General features: G+C 52.4%; 4 protein-coding genes and 1 non-coding gene across 6 annotated transcripts; 2 read left to right on the forward strand and 3 right to left on the reverse strand.

Annotated features, from left to right (window-relative positions):
• Positions 1–137: 137 nt before the first annotated feature.
• On the forward strand, positions 138–4,480 carry LOC115406868 (zinc finger protein jing homolog). Its single transcript, XM_030117126.1, has 7 exons — positions 138–1,253; positions 1,789–2,874; positions 3,295–3,432; positions 3,509–3,619; positions 3,703–3,796; positions 3,897–4,043; positions 4,376–4,480. Exons 1-6 carry the CDS (start codon positions 408–410, stop codon positions 3,944–3,946), a joined length of 2,325 nt encoding a protein of 774 aa, XP_029972986.1. The 5' UTR covers positions 138–407; the 3' UTR covers positions 3,947–4,043; positions 4,376–4,480.
• Positions 4,481–5,775: 1,295 nt separating this feature from the next.
• cinp (cyclin dependent kinase 2 interacting protein) lies at positions 5,776–7,821 on the reverse strand. The gene is given in 6 exon segments (XM_030117537.1): positions 5,776–6,252; positions 6,774–6,903; positions 7,050–7,170; positions 7,241–7,323; positions 7,326–7,414; positions 7,815–7,821. Coding segments are annotated over 6 exon segments (633 nt in total). The 3' UTR covers positions 5,776–6,049.
• A 925-nt stretch (positions 7,822–8,746) lies between these two features.
• On the forward strand, positions 8,747–12,331 carry LOC115406982 (uncharacterized). Of its 2 annotated transcripts, none has more exons than XM_030117287.1 (4): positions 8,747–10,411; positions 10,486–10,674; positions 10,835–11,045; positions 11,115–12,331. In XM_030117287.1, exons 1-4 carry the CDS (start codon positions 9,757–9,759, stop codon positions 11,347–11,349), a joined length of 1,290 nt encoding a protein of 429 aa, XP_029973147.1. In that variant the 5' UTR covers positions 8,747–9,756; the 3' UTR covers positions 11,350–12,331. The 2 variants fall into 2 exon arrangements, with proteins under 2 accessions (XP_029973147.1, XP_029973146.1); XM_030117286.1 differs by having other exon boundaries at positions 8,749–10,411; positions 10,483–10,674.
• dkc1 (dyskeratosis congenita 1, dyskerin) lies at positions 12,103–17,986 on the reverse strand. The gene is made up of 15 exons (XM_030117285.1): positions 17,929–17,986; positions 16,618–16,673; positions 16,094–16,180; positions 15,686–15,777; positions 15,424–15,608; positions 14,855–14,919; positions 14,643–14,769; positions 14,434–14,564; positions 14,077–14,220; positions 13,885–14,005; positions 13,573–13,691; positions 13,383–13,486; positions 13,120–13,162; positions 12,875–13,042; positions 12,103–12,339 (listed from the first exon to the last, which is right to left on the reverse strand). The coding sequence occupies exons 1-15, from the start codon at positions 17,942–17,944 to the stop codon at positions 12,274–12,276; spliced, it is 1,524 nt and encodes a 507-aa protein (XP_029973145.1). The 5' UTR covers positions 17,945–17,986; the 3' UTR covers positions 12,103–12,273.
• Positions 13,771–13,847, reverse strand: LOC115407347 (small nucleolar RNA SNORD83). The gene has a single exon (XR_003933619.1). It is a non-coding gene; the product is annotated as a small nucleolar RNA SNORD83 (small nucleolar RNA).
• Positions 17,987–18,920: the final 934 nt, after the last annotated feature.

An 18,920-nucleotide genomic window follows, 5' to 3' on the forward strand; every position in this document is an offset into this window, starting at 1 on the left:
ACCTTCAAATTTCTGCTTTTAAGGAATATACTGAGCCCTAGATCCAGCGCATAATCTAATCCGGATATTCAGTGTAGAGCAGGTGTAGAGCCGGTGCAGGATCCAGTCCCAGATCCAGTCCATGATCTAATCCGGGTATCCAAGCCTAAGATCCAGTCCGGGAAATCCACGCTCCCGCTCGCGCTCAGGCTAAGCTAGGCTAGTTCAAAACTGCCCCGCTAACCGTTGCGTGTTCCCGGTGTCGCGGCCGCCGTTAATGCGCTGGTGCGGTTCCAGTGGAGCGTTTCACTCAGCGGCTCACGCACCGTTTGAACGGGCGGTTGGGTGCTTGCACGTCGGCGGACGCGGCAGTGGGTTTGGTCTCCGCCTGGCTCCGGTCTCGGCTAACGGCTAACCTCGCAGCCAAAATGGCGGACAGTGAGGATGACAGCGGTACGAGCAGAACAATAACAGCCGCGGAGCCGCCGGGGGCCGCGGTTCAGACCCCGGCTCAGACCCCGGCTCCCCTGGACGCTTCGAGCGGGGATTCAGAGCCACCACAGCCCGCCACACTCGTCACCCAGACGGCGGAGGAGGGACCGACAGCTGCCGCTGAACAGAGCGGTCAGACTGGGGAGACCTCGCAGTCCCTGCCCGCCGCTGAGGACAGTCAGCCAGAGGATAGCGCTGCGGCGGGGTCCGGGGCTCCACTGGAGGAACTGCTCCAGACCTGCACGGAAGAACAGAGCATCCTGGTGGGTACCGAGTTCACGGACCTGGCTAACACCACCATCATCTACGTGCAGCCGGACGGCAGCCTGGTGGAGGGCTCCGGGCTGACGGCCGAGGAGCAGCAGGCTCTGCTGGACCAGCTCACCAAGCAGCAGATCGTCCAGGTCTCTGACACCGAGGCGGCCCAGCTCCTGCAGCAGAGCCACGTGGTCAAACCGGTCCACAACACCACCACTCTGGACCCCGGCCAGCTGCAGCAGGTCATCACCCAGGTCACCAAGTCACAACACCAGGTCCAGGTGCCCCAGCAGCAGGTCCAGATCCAGGTTCCCCAACAGCAAGTCCAGGTCCAGGTGCCCCAGCAGCAGGTACATGTTCAAGTGCCACAGCAGCCGGTCCAGGTCCAGGTCCAGCAGGTCCACGTCACCCAGCCAGTCCAGGCCCAGCAGATTGTGAAGCCCCTGGCTGCTCAGACTAACGCCTCCCAGCAGCTGAAGAATGTGGCACAGCAGGTGGCCCTGCAGACCAGCAGCTCAGCCCAGGTGGGTCAGATGCTGGACGACACATCCAGCCCTTTTATTTTTCTCCCTTTAATTGGGACCTGGAGTGATCAGTGTGAGCCACTAAAACTCATCTCCTGGAGTCTGTGGTTAGATCGAGAGAGTTTTTCAATGTGTTAATGATCCACACAAACTTTCCTTGAAAACACATCAGTGCTGCAAGAAAAATTCCACCTGAAATGTTTTTGCGAACACGAGAAAAGCCTGGCTGATCTGTAGTAAATGATTTTCTCTACATATTTGATTACCTGGAACCATATTCCACTAGATTGTGCATGCAACTCATTGTATTTCAGTATTACACAAACCCTGTTTGCAGCAGTAGAGAAGTACAGTCACAAAAAGACACCAGGAAACTGCTCCACGAGAAATCCTCCCTGCAGCAGTGTGAAACCAATGCGCTGTGTCACAACTTTGATATAAGAAATTTAAACAAAGCATTAGAGAACCTGTCAAATCAGTGCAGTAGAACAATGCACAGCCATATTAATCTGCGTCTTCTGGTGTCTGGTTTCAGCCGGAACCCGTCAGGATCCAGATCCAGGTGCCTTCTAAACAGGAGGTGAAGTCCAGCCCCACCCCCCAGCAGAAGACTGTATCCGTCAGTCATCCGCAGGTGAAGCTGTCGTCCAACGGCAGCGTGAGCAGCGCTCAGATCATCCACATCCAGCCTGTGGTCGGTCAGCAGGGCCAGCAGTTCTTCCTGCAGCAGAGTCCCGGCGAGCCGCCCATCCAGGTGCTGCTGCAGAGCCCCACCCCCGTCGTGGGCTCCCTGCTCCCATTGGTCCACAAGCTGACGGGACAGCCGGCGTCGGCTGCTTCCAGTCTGACCCAGAAGTCTGCAAGTCCCATCAAGGTCCAGACCACGTCCCCACTTAAAACCCCGCCCTCTGCCATCATCAAGACCCCGCCCACCACAGTAACCAAGACTATTAGCGTGCCACTTATCAAAACCCCGGTTAAAGGCATGACGGCCACCGTCAGTAAAAGTCCCATCAAACCACCGGCAGTTGTCACGACGTTCCCGGTCCAGACCGCTAGGCCTGCCGCCCGACCGGCCGCCGCCACCGCGGCCCATCCTCATGCAGTGAAGGACAGAGAACGAGAGAAGAAGGTCAAGAAAAAGGAGAAGAAGACGGTGAAAGTCCAGACCAGGTCCGGGCGTGTTTCCAGACCCCCAAAATACAAAGCCAAAGACTACAAGTTCATCAAGACGGAGGACCTGGCCGACAGCCACCAGTCGGACTCCGACGACTACTCCGACATGAGCATGGAGGAGGAGGACCCCGAGGGCGGGAGGAAGAGCGGCTCGGCCCCCGACGGCTCCACCTCCCTCACCTACGGCCACAAGTCGCGGTGTCACCGCTGTCGCACCTGCGACAAGTCCTACATCGGCCCCGGGGGCCTCAACCGCCACTACAAACTCAACCCCACGCACGGAGAGCCCGAAGCGCCTGAAGCGCCCGGCGGCACGCCGTGCCCCCTCAAAGAGGACGGCCAATCAGAGGAGGTGGAGGAGAAGAAGGAGGAGGAGGAAGAGGAGGAGGAGGAGGAAGAAAAAGAGGAAGAGGAGGACAAACCTGCTGCCATAGCAGCAAGCAGAGTGAGATCCCTGTTCATCACTGTTCAGTTACAGTTATTGATTACCTTGAATCCTGTTTGGTTACTGACTGATTAGTCAATCAGTCTCATTTAAACTAGTTTCCTTGTGAAGAGTTCAGGTCTTTGAGGAAATGCTTCAGAATAGTAATGAGACTAGAAGCAATTTTCTAAAAATTATACCTTGTTTAAATTTTGCTGGACATTAACGCGTTACATCAGGATTATCAGACACATTTCAGCCGGACCACTGGACCTGTGAAATACTGCCGGAATATATCCTAATTTCACAAACTCGGGTGCTGAAAAAAAATTGTAATCCTCCGGTGCTTCAGGCGAAAGATTCCGGTGAATCTGTTTGTTAGAGGTCTGTCTAGTATTATTACTATTACAGTCTAGTAACTCCTTCAGTTCCTGTGTGCAGGCAGAGGGGGGACCAGCAGCAGCTGTGGGACTGCGGGGCCTCCATCACCGGGGCCCCGGCCGTCCCCGAGGACGAGGGAGGGGGAGGGGCCGAGGACGTGGCAGAGGGCGGGGTCGCTCATTGGGACCGCCCCCTAAGGTGAGTCCGCAGTCAGCTGCTGCTGACAGCATGCCGTGAGCCCCTCTCAGCGTCACTGATCGGTCCGTTTCGTCAGGTGTCCGTGGGTCATGTGAGCCGACGGGGTCGCCGCGGTCGACCGCCGAAGCTCGTCACCGTGACAGCCACCGAGCAGCCGGCAGAGCGGAGCCACGAGCAGCTTCAGCAGGTAACATAGCAGAAAATACTGAGATGTCCTCACCGTGTGTGATTTCGTCACCTGACCAAGTTGTGTGTTTCCGTGACAACCAGCTGTTGGATGAGTGTGAGGACGAGGAGCTGATGGACCTCGTCTTTCCTCGTTTGACCCAAAGTTCTGAGTCTGTGGGAGCTGCTGCTGGCGAAGGTACGAACGGCATGAGGCCAGCGGTCCTCCGGGGGGGGGGGGCCGGCAGTAGACCCCGCCCCCGCCCGGCTCAGCTCTCTTCTGTGTCCGGGTGTTTCAGGTGGAGCGCGGCGGCCCCGCTCGGACACGCTTCCCAGACATCTATCGTGAGTTCGAGTCCCTGCAGGCTCAGGTGCGACAAGCGGCTCAGGAGTACATCAGCAGCCCGCAGAGCGGAGCGTCTCCTCTGGAGGTCCGGAACATCGAGGTGAGGAACTCAGAAACGCTGCTGCAGCGTATCGGTGACAACTAACAGCTGCTGTGTTAGTAATCCTTTCATCAAACTCATATTTATAATTGTTATGGAAGAAATGTAGAAAGAAGACTTTGCAGACCGTTTCATTTTGAACTTGTACCTGTGTTTTCTGGACGTCTTACTTGGTCTGTAGAGCGTTCAGCCTCCATCTCTGTGATGTGCTTCTCACTTCACCCACCAGTCATCGCTGTCCTCCAGCTGGATTTTTAGGATTTATTCTGTGAGCGTGAGGATCCTCTGTCCGCTCTGGGTCCTCGGTGTGTAACCTGGTCTGTGTACTGCAGGTTGCTCGCTCTCTGGGGATCCTGGATGAGGTGAACAGGATGAAGGTGGTTCCCGGAGCGTCTCCCAGCTCCAGTCTGACCAATAAGAACGCCCGATACATGGAGGTAAGCAGCACTTATCCACTGATGTCAGAAATCTGTATCAAAACCAGCTTGAGGTTTCAACCTGATTCATCCCTCATTCTTGCTCAGAACTCCAAGATGCTGCCTCCGTCCAAGAGATTCAAGATGGAGAACAGTGTCCTGGTTCACCAAAACGGCATCGAAGCGTCCACAGCAGGTACTCCTTCTTCCTCAGTGCTGCATCTGTTTGCGCTCCTGCTCTTCCTCTGTAGCTGCATGCTGGATTCATGTTTGCCTGTTGTAGGGACGACCTCTGTGACCTCCTTGAACTCCCCCGTCAAGTCGTGCTCGGTGTCCGTGTCTCCTGTGGTGATTCCCAGCGGATCCAAACTCGTGACGGCCTCTGCCGGCCCCGCCTCCAGGTGATCCACCGCCCTGACTCTGCAGCATGTCGGGCTGCACCACATCCTAATGCCTTTCCTTCCTTCCCCAGCTCCGCCCTCGCTCCAGCTCCAGCCACACCCATGGACGTGACCCCTTCTGAGCAGGTGGAGGGGCCTCCGCAGGCCCCCCAGGACCAGATGTTGGACACCACCGACAACACATCTCAACTGACTGAGAAAGCCTCAAGTGCCGAGAAGAGCCCCGACACGCCGGTACCCACGGAGTCCAGCTCGGCCCAGAAGACGGACCCGAGCCCCCCAGGAGGAACGGAGCCCGGCGAGGCCAAAGAGCCGCAGGGCGACCAGGAGATCTACATCCAGACCGAGGGGCTGACGGTCCAGCTGGCCGAGCCCGGCCCGGACGGGATCGTCATCGTCAAAGGGCTGGACGGGACCAGCATGCACATCCAGACCCCCGAGGGGGTCCCGCTGGAGGCGGTCCAGGCTCTGCTCGGCATCGAGGCCTCGGACCGACCTAAAGCTCCTCAGTGACTGCAGAACTCAATCCAGACTGAACAGAACCAGAAGCAGAACCTGATCTGAGCCGCAGTGTTTGACCAGACTGGAACCGTCCGGAGAGCAAAGGTCTTAATTTACTGAATGATTTTGGTTTGTGTTGACTGGTCCGGCGGGGTCAAAGGTTCCTTGTGAGTGACTTCAGATTTCGGATCTTCGTGGAGGTGGTGACGGAACGCGTTCGGCCCGGCGGAGGCTCAGTTCAGCTCCCTAATTGGCTGGTTCAGTTCTCATCTGTGATGATGTCATCGGGTTTTTAAGGTTTCTGGATGTAAATGTGTAAACTGTTTCTTTTTTTTTTTCAGTGTTCATCTAAAGCTCAAAGTGATTAGTTGAATGTTTATATGTAGATAAATATGAAGAACAAAGTTTAAAAAAGTTGCACTATTTTATTACTTTTTATAAAGTGGACTTGAGACGTTTCACAGACTGAACGTTTGGACTGAAAACAGTTTGGAGGAAGCTGAAGACTTGATTCGTGTGTCATGTTGAAAGTTTGAGTGCCGATTAAACACGTTTCATGTTCCTCTCATGACCAGTGACACACTGCTGCTCACTCTCTCTCTCACACACACACATGCGCACACGCACACACACACCCCGTCTGCTTTATTTCAGACGACCTCAGATGGAAACTGAGTCCGTGTCGAAGTCACAGCGGGCGGTGGCCGGTCTCCAGCAGCAGGGCCTCCAGGGTCAGCCGGTTCTGGTCGGGGATGTAGGGCTGGTGCAGCCAGCAGGACAGGTAGACCATGCAGAGGTCAGGGGTCGCAGTGTGAGCCACTTCCTGCAGGATCGTCTGCTTCAGCTTCAGCTCCTGACGGAAACCGTCCAGCAAGGTTTCGGCCGCCTCCTCTGGAAACAGATGAACAAGCGGCGGCGTAAACGGGGAGCCACTGCTCGCTGTAACCATGGTTACAGGAGGTAAACAAAACAAATACACGCTTATACATTGAATTACTGACTGCTGTTACTACAATTGTAAAGAACTTTTTTAAAGCTAAAAACCAAATCACTTGTGAAATTAGTAAAATATCTCTATTGTTTCAAAAGTTGTATTACTCTATAGACAAGTCATTACATTATTTTATCATTTTTTTTAAAGGTAAGAATATCTTGATGAAAAATGTAATCGCTATTATGAACATCTTGGTTGCTACACATGTTTACAGGAGCTGAGCAGGTTGTAATGAGTCTCCATGTTTATGGTAGGTGTCAGTAATTCAAGGGAGTCAGGCGTGCGCTTTCATTTTCAGCAACACCACAAGATCAGTTTGGCCACATGGGTAACGTCCAGACTGTGAGTAACCATGGCAACGCCCCCCAATACGCCTGCTGAATGACACAACTGGACGTGCGGCGAGGCCTCGACTTACCGAACTGCCTGGCGGTCCAGCTGTGGAACAGAGGAGACGTCCTTCCTTCAGGACCGAACTGGAACTCCTCCAGATCTCGAATGCCTCGCTGGGACGTCATCAGGCGCTCCATCTTCGTCACCACGGCAACCTGACGAGAGGAAGAAGGCGCTTTAAATTTAGCAAGTGTTTGAGTTTGCCAGAAAGGTCTGCTCTTTTGTCTGATTCATTTTATCATCACAACAATGACAATACGTTATATTGCTGATCAGTTTAGTCCCATTGATGAGTCGTCACCATTTTATGGACAACGTCCTCCAGCCTGCGACACTCTTCCTGCAGCGACTCGGTCTGTCCATGTGACGAAGGCGATGAAGCTGATGCCGACCCGTCCACGAGCAGCTGCTCACTCTGAGAACTGAAGGGGAGAAGCGAATTTTAAAGTCACCGACGGTGAAACTTTCAGGTCAAACGACAGGCCAACTCACCGCCTCAGGTTGACAATGCTGGTGGCTGCGTTGAATCCTTCCTCGTTCAGTTTGTTCCAGCGAATCATCAGGTTTGAACCAGTCTGGCCGCGTTGTCTTTGACCTTTCTGCTGGTTCCCGTGACTCCTGAGGACTTCCTGTTTGCTGGGGTCACTGGGATGTTATCCGACTGACCTGAGGACAGACACCGGACCTGATCGATCACAGAGGCAATCACGGGCAGTAAGGTCAATGTGCCTCCATTATGTAGGAGACACGCTAGTACCTGGTTGTTATAGAGACAGATGCATCTTGTGCATGATGGAAGTCCAGATCTTTAGGTCAGACTGAACAATCACAAATACAGACAAACATGCACTTTTCTGCGGGTTTATTTTGTGTTTTTGCGCTTTAGAGAGGTCTTAGTCTCAGGAACACGTTTTCACCGTGGCAGCAGCAGCTAACAGCTGGTTAGTCAGCCTGGGTGGGAACATTAATCCGGATCCTGATGGACAGCTCAGCCAATCAGCGCTCACTTCACCTGATCTGCGCGCACGCACTAGAGTCACGGAGGCGCGTGCTTGTACGTACTCACCGTCCATGGCCAGTCGGCTCGTGCTGCTCATCGACCTCACCTCACACGCGCACGTTTCTCCATCCACTACCGCGTTGTCTTCTTCTGTAGTGGAAAAATCCGCTCGTTGACGCCCCCTGCCGACCACCATGACAGTAACACCGGCGGAAGCGCCAGTGGCCCCTGCCAGGCTGGACTCTTTTCACCATCTGTGAAAACCAAACCAAACCAAACCAAACCAACTGTCTGAAGTCCTCGTGTCGGAGGTTTTGGTTCATGTTTAGTTCTTTACATAGATTTTCACTGAAGATTCATGATGTGAATCTGCTCAATAACTACAGCTCTGTGTCTGTGTGTGTGTGTGTTGTGCTGTATATATAAACACAATACAAAATGGAACCCTAACCCTTCTGAAGGAATACAGTTTATAATCAGGAACTATATCATTCGGTGTTTCCCAAACACTGCACCACACGCATTTATAGACACGCAGCCGCTATTATTTTAGTACTTTGACATACAGAACATACCGATGCAGCACACTTATCAGAAAAATGAATGTCAAAATAAAAATTCTCATGACTGCCTTTGAATTTTCATTACATTTTTAAATGCACTCTATGTTACTTCAATAAGTGACAGATGCAGTACTGCAACTATCTTATTTGGGTATTTTAGTCTGCTTAGTTTTAGTTTCTATTAAAAAAAAATCTTGAATTATATCTTTACATGTCTGCTGTTTGCAATAAACCAAACTAGGTAAAAATATGTTTTCAGTCAGTGACTTATGGTCATTATAATTGCCTAGAGTTGCTTGAGCGCTGGGAGGATCCTCATCCAAGATGGCGACCACAGTAATAATCGTGCGTCAATGAGGACGTCATTGTCTCTGCGCACAAAAGTTGTTCTCCTTCTTTGTGTCTGCTTCATTATGTCCCTGCCTTTTACTGTTGACATTGTAACAATACTTTTTATTGGTTTCTATATCTTTAAATCCCCGCCCAACCTCCGTAGACACGTCAGCTTCCAGGAATCGTGATCAGCAGCAGCGTTTCCTCCAGAGGGGTTCTCAAAGTGAGGGACTGAGGACGGAGGGAGACCGAGGAGACACCCCTCCAGCCTGAGAACAGCGGCAGCTCCTCTCCTTCTCCACCCAGGACGGAGTGAGACCTCGGGACGGATGAAGCTCCAGCTGCACGGACCGACAGGCCAGGCGATCAATCATTAACTTACCGACCACAGCCAGAGAACTAGTCTAACTGACACACCACAGAGAACTATCCTTCCATTAACCCATTTACCAGTGTACCTGAGACAGATGAATCATGTTTCATAGCTCATCTGCCAGAGACAGACGAATAACTTATCTAATTTATCAATAACTAACTTGTAGACAGCTACCTAACTTATTATGGACATTTAACTTATAAATCACTGACCGATCACGAACTCATCACTGACTGATAAATGATCTGTGACAGACAGACTAAGTTAGCATTAAATAAAGTACTGACAGATAACAAACCTATCTTTGACTTATGTATGATAGGTAACCAAGTTAGCTGACAACTAATGCATCATTAACTAACATACCCCTCACAGATAAACAATCTTTAATTAACTAACCTGTCTCTAATAGATAACTAACTCATTAACTTAGAAATCACTGACAGATAACTAAAATATCACTAAACTAACCTATCACCAACAGATGAGTTATCCGTCTTTTACTAACTTATCAGTGACGGACAACTACCCAGTCATTGATGCCAGGTAGTTGACATGTTTCTGCCAGATAACCACCAGTCGTTGATCCATCACTGACTGCAAGCTAAACTACTGACAAAACGGATAAACAACACTTACTGTTAACTAATCCATTACTGACAGACAGCAAACTGATCGCTGACAGCTAACTACCCACTGTCTGGCCTCCATCCATCCGAAGGACTATCCGGTTGCCATGACGACTGCGCTGCAGCTTCCCGCGGAGCTGTGGCTGCAGGTCTTCAGCTTCCTGTCGTGGCGGGACAAGCTGAGCGTGCGCGGCACCTGCTCCCACTTCAGACACCTGATGGATAAGTCCCGCCCCCTCTGGAAGGGCTTCAGCGTGGTGCTCCGCCACCTGTCGCGGTACAACCGCTTGTTCTGGAGCAGCCTGGCTCAGAGGCACGTGGGCAGCGTGCTGCTGTACTCGGGTTGCCGGAAAGACTTGAAGCAGCTCTCCGCCTGGCTACCTGCCCTGGACGCGCTGCGATTGGACGACTGGAGAGAAGTGGGCGTGGCTCAGCTCACACCCTTCCACAAGCTGCGGCGTCTGTCCTTGACTTCTTGCTCCGCCCCCTTGAAGAACCTGGAGTTCTTGGTTCCGCTGAGGGACCGGCTCACTGAGCTCCGCCTCTGTAACGTTGAGCTCACCTGCTCGGCGCCTCACCTGCTGGCCGCCATCAGCCAGCTGACGCGCCTCACCTGTCTGCAGCTCCATCACGACGGCAGCCTGAGGATTCCCACGCTCAGCGGCGTCCTCACGCACCTGACGGAGCTGACGCACCTGTCCTGCACCATGATCACATACAAAACGCTGTCACATGACTTCTTCAGCCCCGCCCACCTCACAGGTAAACACACTCAGGTGTGTCCATGTTAAATTCTCACAGTTCACACAGCAGCATCTTCAATTTCCCTCCAGGAGGTGGCGCTCTGCAGCTCACTGAGCTTCAGCTGCTTAACTATGATGCCATGGTAACGGAGGAGGTCCTGCAGCCTTTGTCCCGCCTCCGCAGCCTGTCCATCGTCCACCTGTACTCGGTCCCAGGTCCCACCTGTCACCTGCAGACGTGGCTGACGTCGCTGCCGCAGCTCTGCAGCCTGAGCGTGCACGGTGGGTCCCCGCCCACACACACTGGTCCAGACTGACCCAGGGGCCTGGCCTGTTCACACCCGGCGCTAACATGCAGTTCGGATAATCAGATCACAAGTACTGAGCCAGGTGTGAGGCGCTCCAGGGGTTTCTGATGTCAGCTGATCTCACCGTCCAATAGGAGGCCATCCTTTGTCGGCGTACGCGGACTTCCTGCCTCCGTCCCTCCTCAGCCTGAGTCTGTGTGTCGACCTGGAGCCTGAAGACCTGCATGCGGTCTCGGCCCGAGCGCCTCACCTGCAGCACCTGCACCTGGAGCCGTGGAGCTCCTCCTCCGCCCTGGTCCGGCTCCTCCCCCGGCTGTTCCCTCACCTGCGGACGCTGCGGATCAGGTGAGCCGCCCGGCCTCCTCGTGCACGAGAGCTTTCGGAGTTGTGGTCTGAGCAGGCGGTCTGTTCCAGACACCGCCACGTGTCGGACGAGGACTTCCTGCGCCTGCAGCAGCTGGAGCGCCTCCACACGCTGGAGATCCTGGACTCGTACTACAAACCCGACCCCAGCGACCCGAGCTGGACCGTATACGAGCCAAGCCCTCACCTCCTGCGGCTCGTCTCGGACCTGCAGAACCAGACCGGTCACCGCGTCCAAGTGATCACCAGCTCAGTGAGAGACCCCATCTCCTGCCACTGCATCTGACCAACCAACAGCGGGGCCCTTCAGAATGAAACACGTTTAAATCTTCACATTTTGTGCCATAAACACCAAACAAACCTTAATCATTTTATTCTCTCAGCAGCAGGTTAATTCAGCCACATGGTGGCAGTATGGGGAGTAAATAACTGATTTCAGTCAATTAGACAAAGAGCGAGTTAACCCAGGCGACCTGGGTCACAGGACCGGAGACCTGACCAGGTATTTAGTCCTGAGGGTTTCAGGTGGAGCGCCTGGAGCAGGCAGGGCAGGAGGAGCTCATGTCAGTGTCACTGGAAAACAGCACAACTGCTTTCCTATATCGTATAGTATATATCTTTATATGGTATTTTTTATCTGTATTTACCTTTGGTGCTTTTGCAGTGTGATGTGAATAAAAACCGCTGTAATAGCTGCATGTTTTGTGTTCCCATCACACCATGCAGATTGTTTTGGTTTGAATGTGAGCGTAGCATCATTGATGTTCTGCAATGATGCGGCTCTCACTTGGTGGAAAAGCAGACCGGCTTTCAGGAGGCCCGGGATTTGAACGAAGTTGGCCTTGGCCCCGATTCCACACGGGAGCCAGTTTCATGGAACGGGGCAACTGAAGGACTGAGTCAGAAATCTCATGGAAACCACTTCCTGATCCTGGTGCATCATCCCGAGTCCTCAGTGATTCACCTGCACAAGAAAACCCACCGAGGACAGATTCTGGATTTTCATTTTCAGCAGTAAAAAGAAAAAAAAAAAATTCCAGAAATACAGAAAAAACTTTATTTTGAAATTAAAACAGGTTTCCTGTTTACATATTTACAAAAAAACAAGCTATAAAAAAAACATTCCTTCTGCTGAGGCAGTCCATTATTTCAGTCCCAGAATGCATTGTTTTTCAACAGGTGTGATGTGGGCGGAGTCCAGCGTAATCCATCAATCAGATGCCTCTTCCTCCTTTATTTTCTTCTTCTTTTTCTTCTTTTTGGCACTTTCCCCACCCTGCAGACACACAGATTCAGAGATCTTCAACGATGCAACACTGGACACAAAGACGTCTTCAATGCATTTATAATCAATAAGTAAAAAGTTGAGCCATTCATTTTTGCCAATAGTTTGTGCAACACATCTTCAGCCGCTGTGGATCATTTTCTTTTTCAGTTTTTCAAGCAGCTTCGCTACTCTTGTTTTGTTTTTCCCCCATACGCTTTCTCAACATGTATCATATCTGGACTTGGTCACGAGTGCTAAGGACGCTCATTTCCCCAAGGAAATGTCTCCCGGAACATGACGAAGTCCAGACGGCGCCATTCGGCTGCAGCGAGCTCTGCTGTAAACACGCCATGTTTACACTGTGCGTCAGCCTCGGCCTGATCTTATAAGGACATTTCATTTGGATCCCAGCTTTAATCCAGGCCTCAAAAAAACACCACTATCACGTAAAACTTCTAGATGTGACCGAAAAGATCATGTGCACCAAATCATGCGGGTTACATTTTCATGTTTCAGGCTGTTACTATGACAACAAGGAGCTGACCTCTGCTGCAGGCTCCGCCCCCGTGTCGTCCGGCCCCGTCTCGGCGTCATTCCCCCCCTCCGCTGCGTCCTCATCCACTTTTATCTTTTTCTCCTTCTTCTTTTTCTTCTTCTTGGCCTCCTCTGCAGGCGCCGCATCTCCGTCGCTGTCAGTTGCCACTCTCTTCCTCTGCAGGTCAAAGGTCAATGTCAGAATTTCAGATTTTCACAGATCACTCACACACCGAGGCCTGGTCAGACTCTCACCTTCGCTGAAGCGTCAGCCGGCTCCTCCGTCGCCGCGGGAGCACTGCCAACGACAACACACCTGGTTTTTAACATCTGATTGGATGTGATCGATGATGTCACAGCCGAAAAGACGATGTCACTGTCTTCAGGCGAGCTGCAGCTCAGCGACAGCAGAGTGCAGAAGCTCCGCCCTGAAGGTTTCTGTAGCAGATCGACTCCCTCAGAGAGCACGGCAGCTCAGGGAGGGATAACAGTCTGCAGCCCCGCCCGCTCCACCGTACCTGTAGTCCACGTACTGCTCGCTCCAGTCCGCCGGCGTGCTGCCGTTCGGCTTCCCGTGTTTGTCCAGAAGTCCTTTCTGGATCATCTTTTTCTTCTGACTCGCCTGAAAACACAAACATCAGTCGCTCAGCACACGGAGCCGTTTCCTCTTCTTCTGAACTCAGACAACTCCAACGACTCGGGGCGTACCTTCGGTCCCAGACCCCATTTACGAGGATACGTGTCCCTCTCCATGATCACCCGCTTGATCTTGGCCACCACGCCGTGGTCGCAGGTGGAGATGACCGCTGTGGTCATCAGCGCCACGGCTGCAGAACGTCACAACATGTCAGTCAATCAGTGAACCGACATCCAATCAAACATCCGGTTAAGATCCAACAGGACTGAAGCCATCAGAAAAGGGTGATAGATAGCAGGTCATCACGGCCCGAGAGCTGCTGAAGCTACTCCTTTCATCATGTGGCTTCACACGCCCTTCGCCCGCCCCTCCCCCTCCCTCACCTGTGCAGATCGCTTCGCCTTTGGTCGTCACGACGACGATGTCCTGATTCACCTCAATGCCGTCTTCGTACCGGAGCAAGCCCGGCAGCATGATCTTGGCGCCGTAACAGATGGCGTTGACCTGCAGACAGACGCGTCGTGTTCAGCGCCCTCTGGCGGACGGGGCCGTAACAGCGGCCGAGGAAGACTCACCGCGCTGTCCTTCATCACCAGGCGGCGGTGCGACACCAGCAGCTTCTCCAGCGGCAGGATGACCCGCCGCAGGTACGTCTCGTCTTTGTTGTGGTCGAACTGCCACTGGGCGTCCAGCACGTCGTGCATCGTCACCAGGTTGTCCTGAAACGGCAGAGCGGGGGTGTTAGCGGCGGCGAGGCGGCGACGCCGGTGTCAGCAGCGGTGAGGCTCCACAGGCTGATCAGGCGTCAGCTGCGTGTCTGCTGCTGCTTCCTGTCCCAGAGTTCAATAAGCAGACCCGCACGGAGCAGCAGGGCTGCACTCAACACTCTGGACGCCGTGACCCCCCCCGACCTCGCCGGCGTGACCTCTGACCTTTTCTCCCAGGACTCCCGACCGGACCCTCCGCAGCTCCTGCATCTGTCCGCCGACGCCCAGCAGCAGCCCCAGGTGGACGCACAGCGTCCGGATGTAGGTTCCCGCCTCGCAGCTCACCCAGAAGATCCCTGCAACCGTGACACAGCGAGCCGGTGACGAGCGCCGTCACACCGGCGGACGGGTCACCGGCGGGCGCCGCCTCTCACCTAGCCTCCGCTCGGGGTCGTACTCGATCAGCTTGCTCTCGTAGATCGTCCGGACTCGCAGCTGCCGCTTGACGGCGGCGATGAGCGGCGGCCGCTGGAACAGGGCGCCGGTCAGCGTCTCCAGCGCCTGAGGACACAAACAGCCAATCAGAGCGCGGAACGGGGGCGGGGAGGACGCGCCGACGACCTGCTCTGACCCCGCCCACACTTACCCGGGCCAGAGTGTGTTCGCTCTCTATCGCATTGTGCAGCCGTACAATTCCCACATACTCTTTACCTGCAACACACACAGAGAGTAGTGAGCAGGCCGCTGGGTTTTACTGTCGGGACGCGCCTGCCGGCCGGGCGGAGACAGCACCACACAGCGTGATGAGTCGCCTCGACACCAGGGACGTGACGATGCACCGCCAAACGGTCAAAACGCGATAGAAACGTGTGATGAACTCGATCAGTGGAATAAAGCAGACGTCAGCAGGGGGATTAACCACAGCTGATTTCAATCTGCAAATTAACCCTGGACTGTTTCTTCCATTTGTGATAATTATTTTAAAATTCAGGTTGATCGTTAAAGATCTTTTCCTACTTTATAAAGAAAACCAAAATATACCTTAGTTTGATTCCCTACCGTCACTAACGGCACCTGTCTCAGGATTAAAGAGCAATTTGTTGCAGCACAGATGAGTAAATAATGCACTGGGTCTCTAAGACTCCGTGTCATGGTCGCAGCATCGTGAACCGTTCCATCCCCGCTCGACACCGATCCAAGTGAAAAGCCACAAACCGGCGCTCTGCTGGGACTTGACCAGCCGCGTTGCTCGGTCCACGCAGACGATCAGGCAGCCGGTGACTTTGGGGTCGAGGGTGCCGCTGTGCCCCGTCTTCTCCACCCGCAGGATGCGGCGGATCCATGCCACCACCTCGTGGGACGACGGGTTCGCCGGTTTGTCTAAATTTATGAAGCCGGACCTGCGAGGGGACAGAGCGCTGGAGGTCAGCGTCACAGCGAAAACAGATGAGCTCAGCAAGGCGGCGGGGAGTCGTACCTGACGTAGTCCTGGATGTTCCTCTGCAGCGGGTTGCTGCCGCTCGGTAGAGGCGTGTAGTGCGCCGTACGGATGTTCAGTTTATCGAAGTTCTGCAGGGAAAAACACCAATCGTCCATCAGCGGCTCTGATCAGCCCTGGCGGCTCCTCGGCCCCCCGCGGGTCACAGATCAGCTCAGTAACTCGTCCTGGCAGCCGCCAGCCGAGCCCTTCTCCCCGCGTGGTCCGGCGCCGCCCGGCAGAACGCCGGGACGGCCCCGGGACGCTGCGGACAGGCCCCGCCCCCCAGAACGGGGGGCGGGGCGGGAGCTGCGGCGCAGCGGCTGCACTCAGAGAATGGATAAACTGACTCATCACGTCACGTGATCCCACCGAGGCGCCAACACAAACCGGCGAGCGGCGGCTCACCTTCAGCAGGAGGGGCCACTGCGACGTGTCCAGGGAGGGAACTTTAGACTCTGGCTGGATGAAGAAGTTTCCACTCTGCTGGATCTCCTGGAGAGACAAGTCAGGTATTTTTTACTAAACCAAACAGTTACTCCTGAAAACTGACAAAATCAAAACATGTAGTCAATTCTAATGAGACACTCAGGTGCCAAACACAGTGAAAACATCAAAACTGTTGCATTATGGGTGTTTTTAAAACCACCCCCTTGACAGGGTCAGGCTTGGTGGGCCAGACTGGAAGCCCTTGAGGGCTGATTTCAGGAAACAGGCCTCATATTTGACACCCCTGGTTTACAGTCTTGCAATCAAATTGTTACATGTTCCATGTTTCCTCCACCAGGGAGCGAACAAATAACTCCTGATGTCCAGGAATGTCATGTAAAATTGACTTCTAAGGGTCTAATTAAGAGAAAGTGGAACCAGTTAGAACTCAAGGCCTCAGTCTGTGTTGATTCAGATCTGTGTGAGGATGGAGATCGTCTCACCCCAACTTCTTCATCACTGATTTTCTTGGCCTTCTTTTTCTTCTTTGCGGAGGACACTGAAACAAGAAAAACCCTTGTTACAAATTTCACATCAACACTTCTGATCTGATCAACAGGAGGCGCTCTTCAGATTGATCTGATTGCAGATCAGCAGTCAAACTATGTTTAATGAAGTGACTTCGGTGCAGATAAACCAGTTTGCCTGAATTTAACCCTCAGCAGGTTCATATAAATCAGTGTACTGATCTGCTGCGTGTGGCTCCATCTAGTGGCAAGAATGTGAATGATGCCTTACAAGCAACAGACATGGAGACCGTTTACAGTGTGTTTAAGTGGAAACAAACTTTAACATTTTTAGTATAAATTTACTGAACATTGGTGCTCAGGGTCACTGAAAGCTTTAAGAAAACCCTCCAGCTATGAAGATGGCGGAAGCACTGCTGCTGCACACCAAGACCGTGATAAATACTTCTGCACAGAACAGTACAAAACTTTTCAGAAGCAATCTCTGCATCAAGCGAGCTAATTTGCAGCCGCATCAGGTCAGAGGGGAAAAATAAAGTGGAACTAAGAATTAAAAGTGAGGATATAAAGGGAGAACATAAATGAGCTTCGGAAGAAACTAATCCAAACGGAGATTGAGATTGATTGAGATCTGCAACTATATTAAATACTCAAAGAACGCAAATCAGTACTTATAAACCCATTTTGATAGCGTAACAAAGCAACACACGGAATCCACACGGAGGGATTTGGTGGGAGCACGTGTTGCTCCTACTGCCCCCGAGGGAAGATCTGAATGAATGCAGGTGTAAAACTTTCACCCCGACAAACTTCGTTGCTAGTGCGTTTAGAGCGTGAACCAACAACTTTGAATTCACCAAACAAATTATTTAACCGGAACTTTCATGAAAGATCTTCGATTACACGGGTCGGCCCACGTGGACAGACGCACAGCACGCGGTGATTAGCACGACGCTGTTAGCAACATTTCAGCTAGCAGGTCACTACAAAACAAAGAGACGGAACACGGGCACAGCTCCGCCGCTTGGGAGGATCAGAATTAACTGTCTGATTTTTAATCTGGTCTTCCTATCAGTCTGCTTCAAACTGCACGCGCACAGTGTGCACGTGGCTGCTAACCTGCAGCGTGACCACAGGCCGGAAGCGCGCACACACCGCCGGGAGCGCGAGCTGCTCCGAAACACGCATTTGCTCTTCGTGCAGGAAACAAACTCTCCGATCTGAGTGAGATTTCTGGACCGTCGCGTTTCGGTGGAAGTTCAGAAAACTACGCAGCTGAAAACTCACCGTCCGTCTCCGCCATCTTCACCCGAGAGAATGAGCGCAGAGCACGAGGACCCGCCTCTTCCGGTTCCTCCTTCTTGTTCTTCTTCTGTGAGGTTTTTAGGGCAGCCTGCTTCCCGTTGGTTGCATTACCGCCGTCTGCTGGACGTTGTACCTCTATCTTATAATATTGATTTCCTTTCCCAATCAGTGCCGTTTCTTTCCGAGTATTAAGTCTCCTCAGAGTCTGGTTCTGCAGAAAGTCTCCTCTGAGTCTGGTTTGTAAGTGTATGTTGCTGTTCCTGTGGTTTTTGACCTCTCAAGCGTCGTGCTGCTGTCAGGTGAGAGGACTCATTCATGCTGTAAATCCAATGGCTTCAAAGGTCACACACACACACACCACACACTGCTTTATGGAGGCAGCGAGTGCAGACAACAGCATCAAACCTTCACCTCCTCACTAGTTCCTGGATTAAAAGACTTGAAGAAGACACTTGAAGAAGAGGAGAGTAACACACACACTTTAAGGAGACTAACACACACACATACACTTTGAGGGGACTAACACACACACTTTGAGGTAAGCAGATGTTTCCTCCTCTCTCCACGTTTTGTTTGTCTGATTTATCTTCAGCAGGTGGTTTCTCTGACTGTCCTCCCTCTTCAATAAGAACTCAGTCACAGTCAGAGGCAGCTTTTTGAAAAGTTTGCACAGAAACCTTCACTGTAGTGTCCCATTAGTCCAGTATGATTGAAAAAAAAAAGTAATTGAAGCTTTATACAGGTAAGTCTCACTGAGATCCACTGTTTCATTTTCAGGAGCAACCTGTTTAAAGGTGACAATGAGTGATTACACATTGACTGAACTTCCTCAATAAAACCAGAGTTCTTAAACAAGTGAAGGCATTCTGTATCAATCTTTGTGGTTGATCATTTCTTTGTTAAGACAAAGCTTCTTGGTAATAAACCTCATATATTGATGAATAGGTGAAGTATAGTGAGATGAGCAGCAGGGC

Source organism: Salarias fasciatus, chromosome 19, assembly GCF_902148845.1.
Source record: "Salarias fasciatus chromosome 19, fSalaFa1.1, whole genome shotgun sequence".
Taxonomy (NCBI): Eukaryota; Metazoa; Chordata; class Actinopteri; order Blenniiformes; family Blenniidae; genus Salarias; species Salarias fasciatus.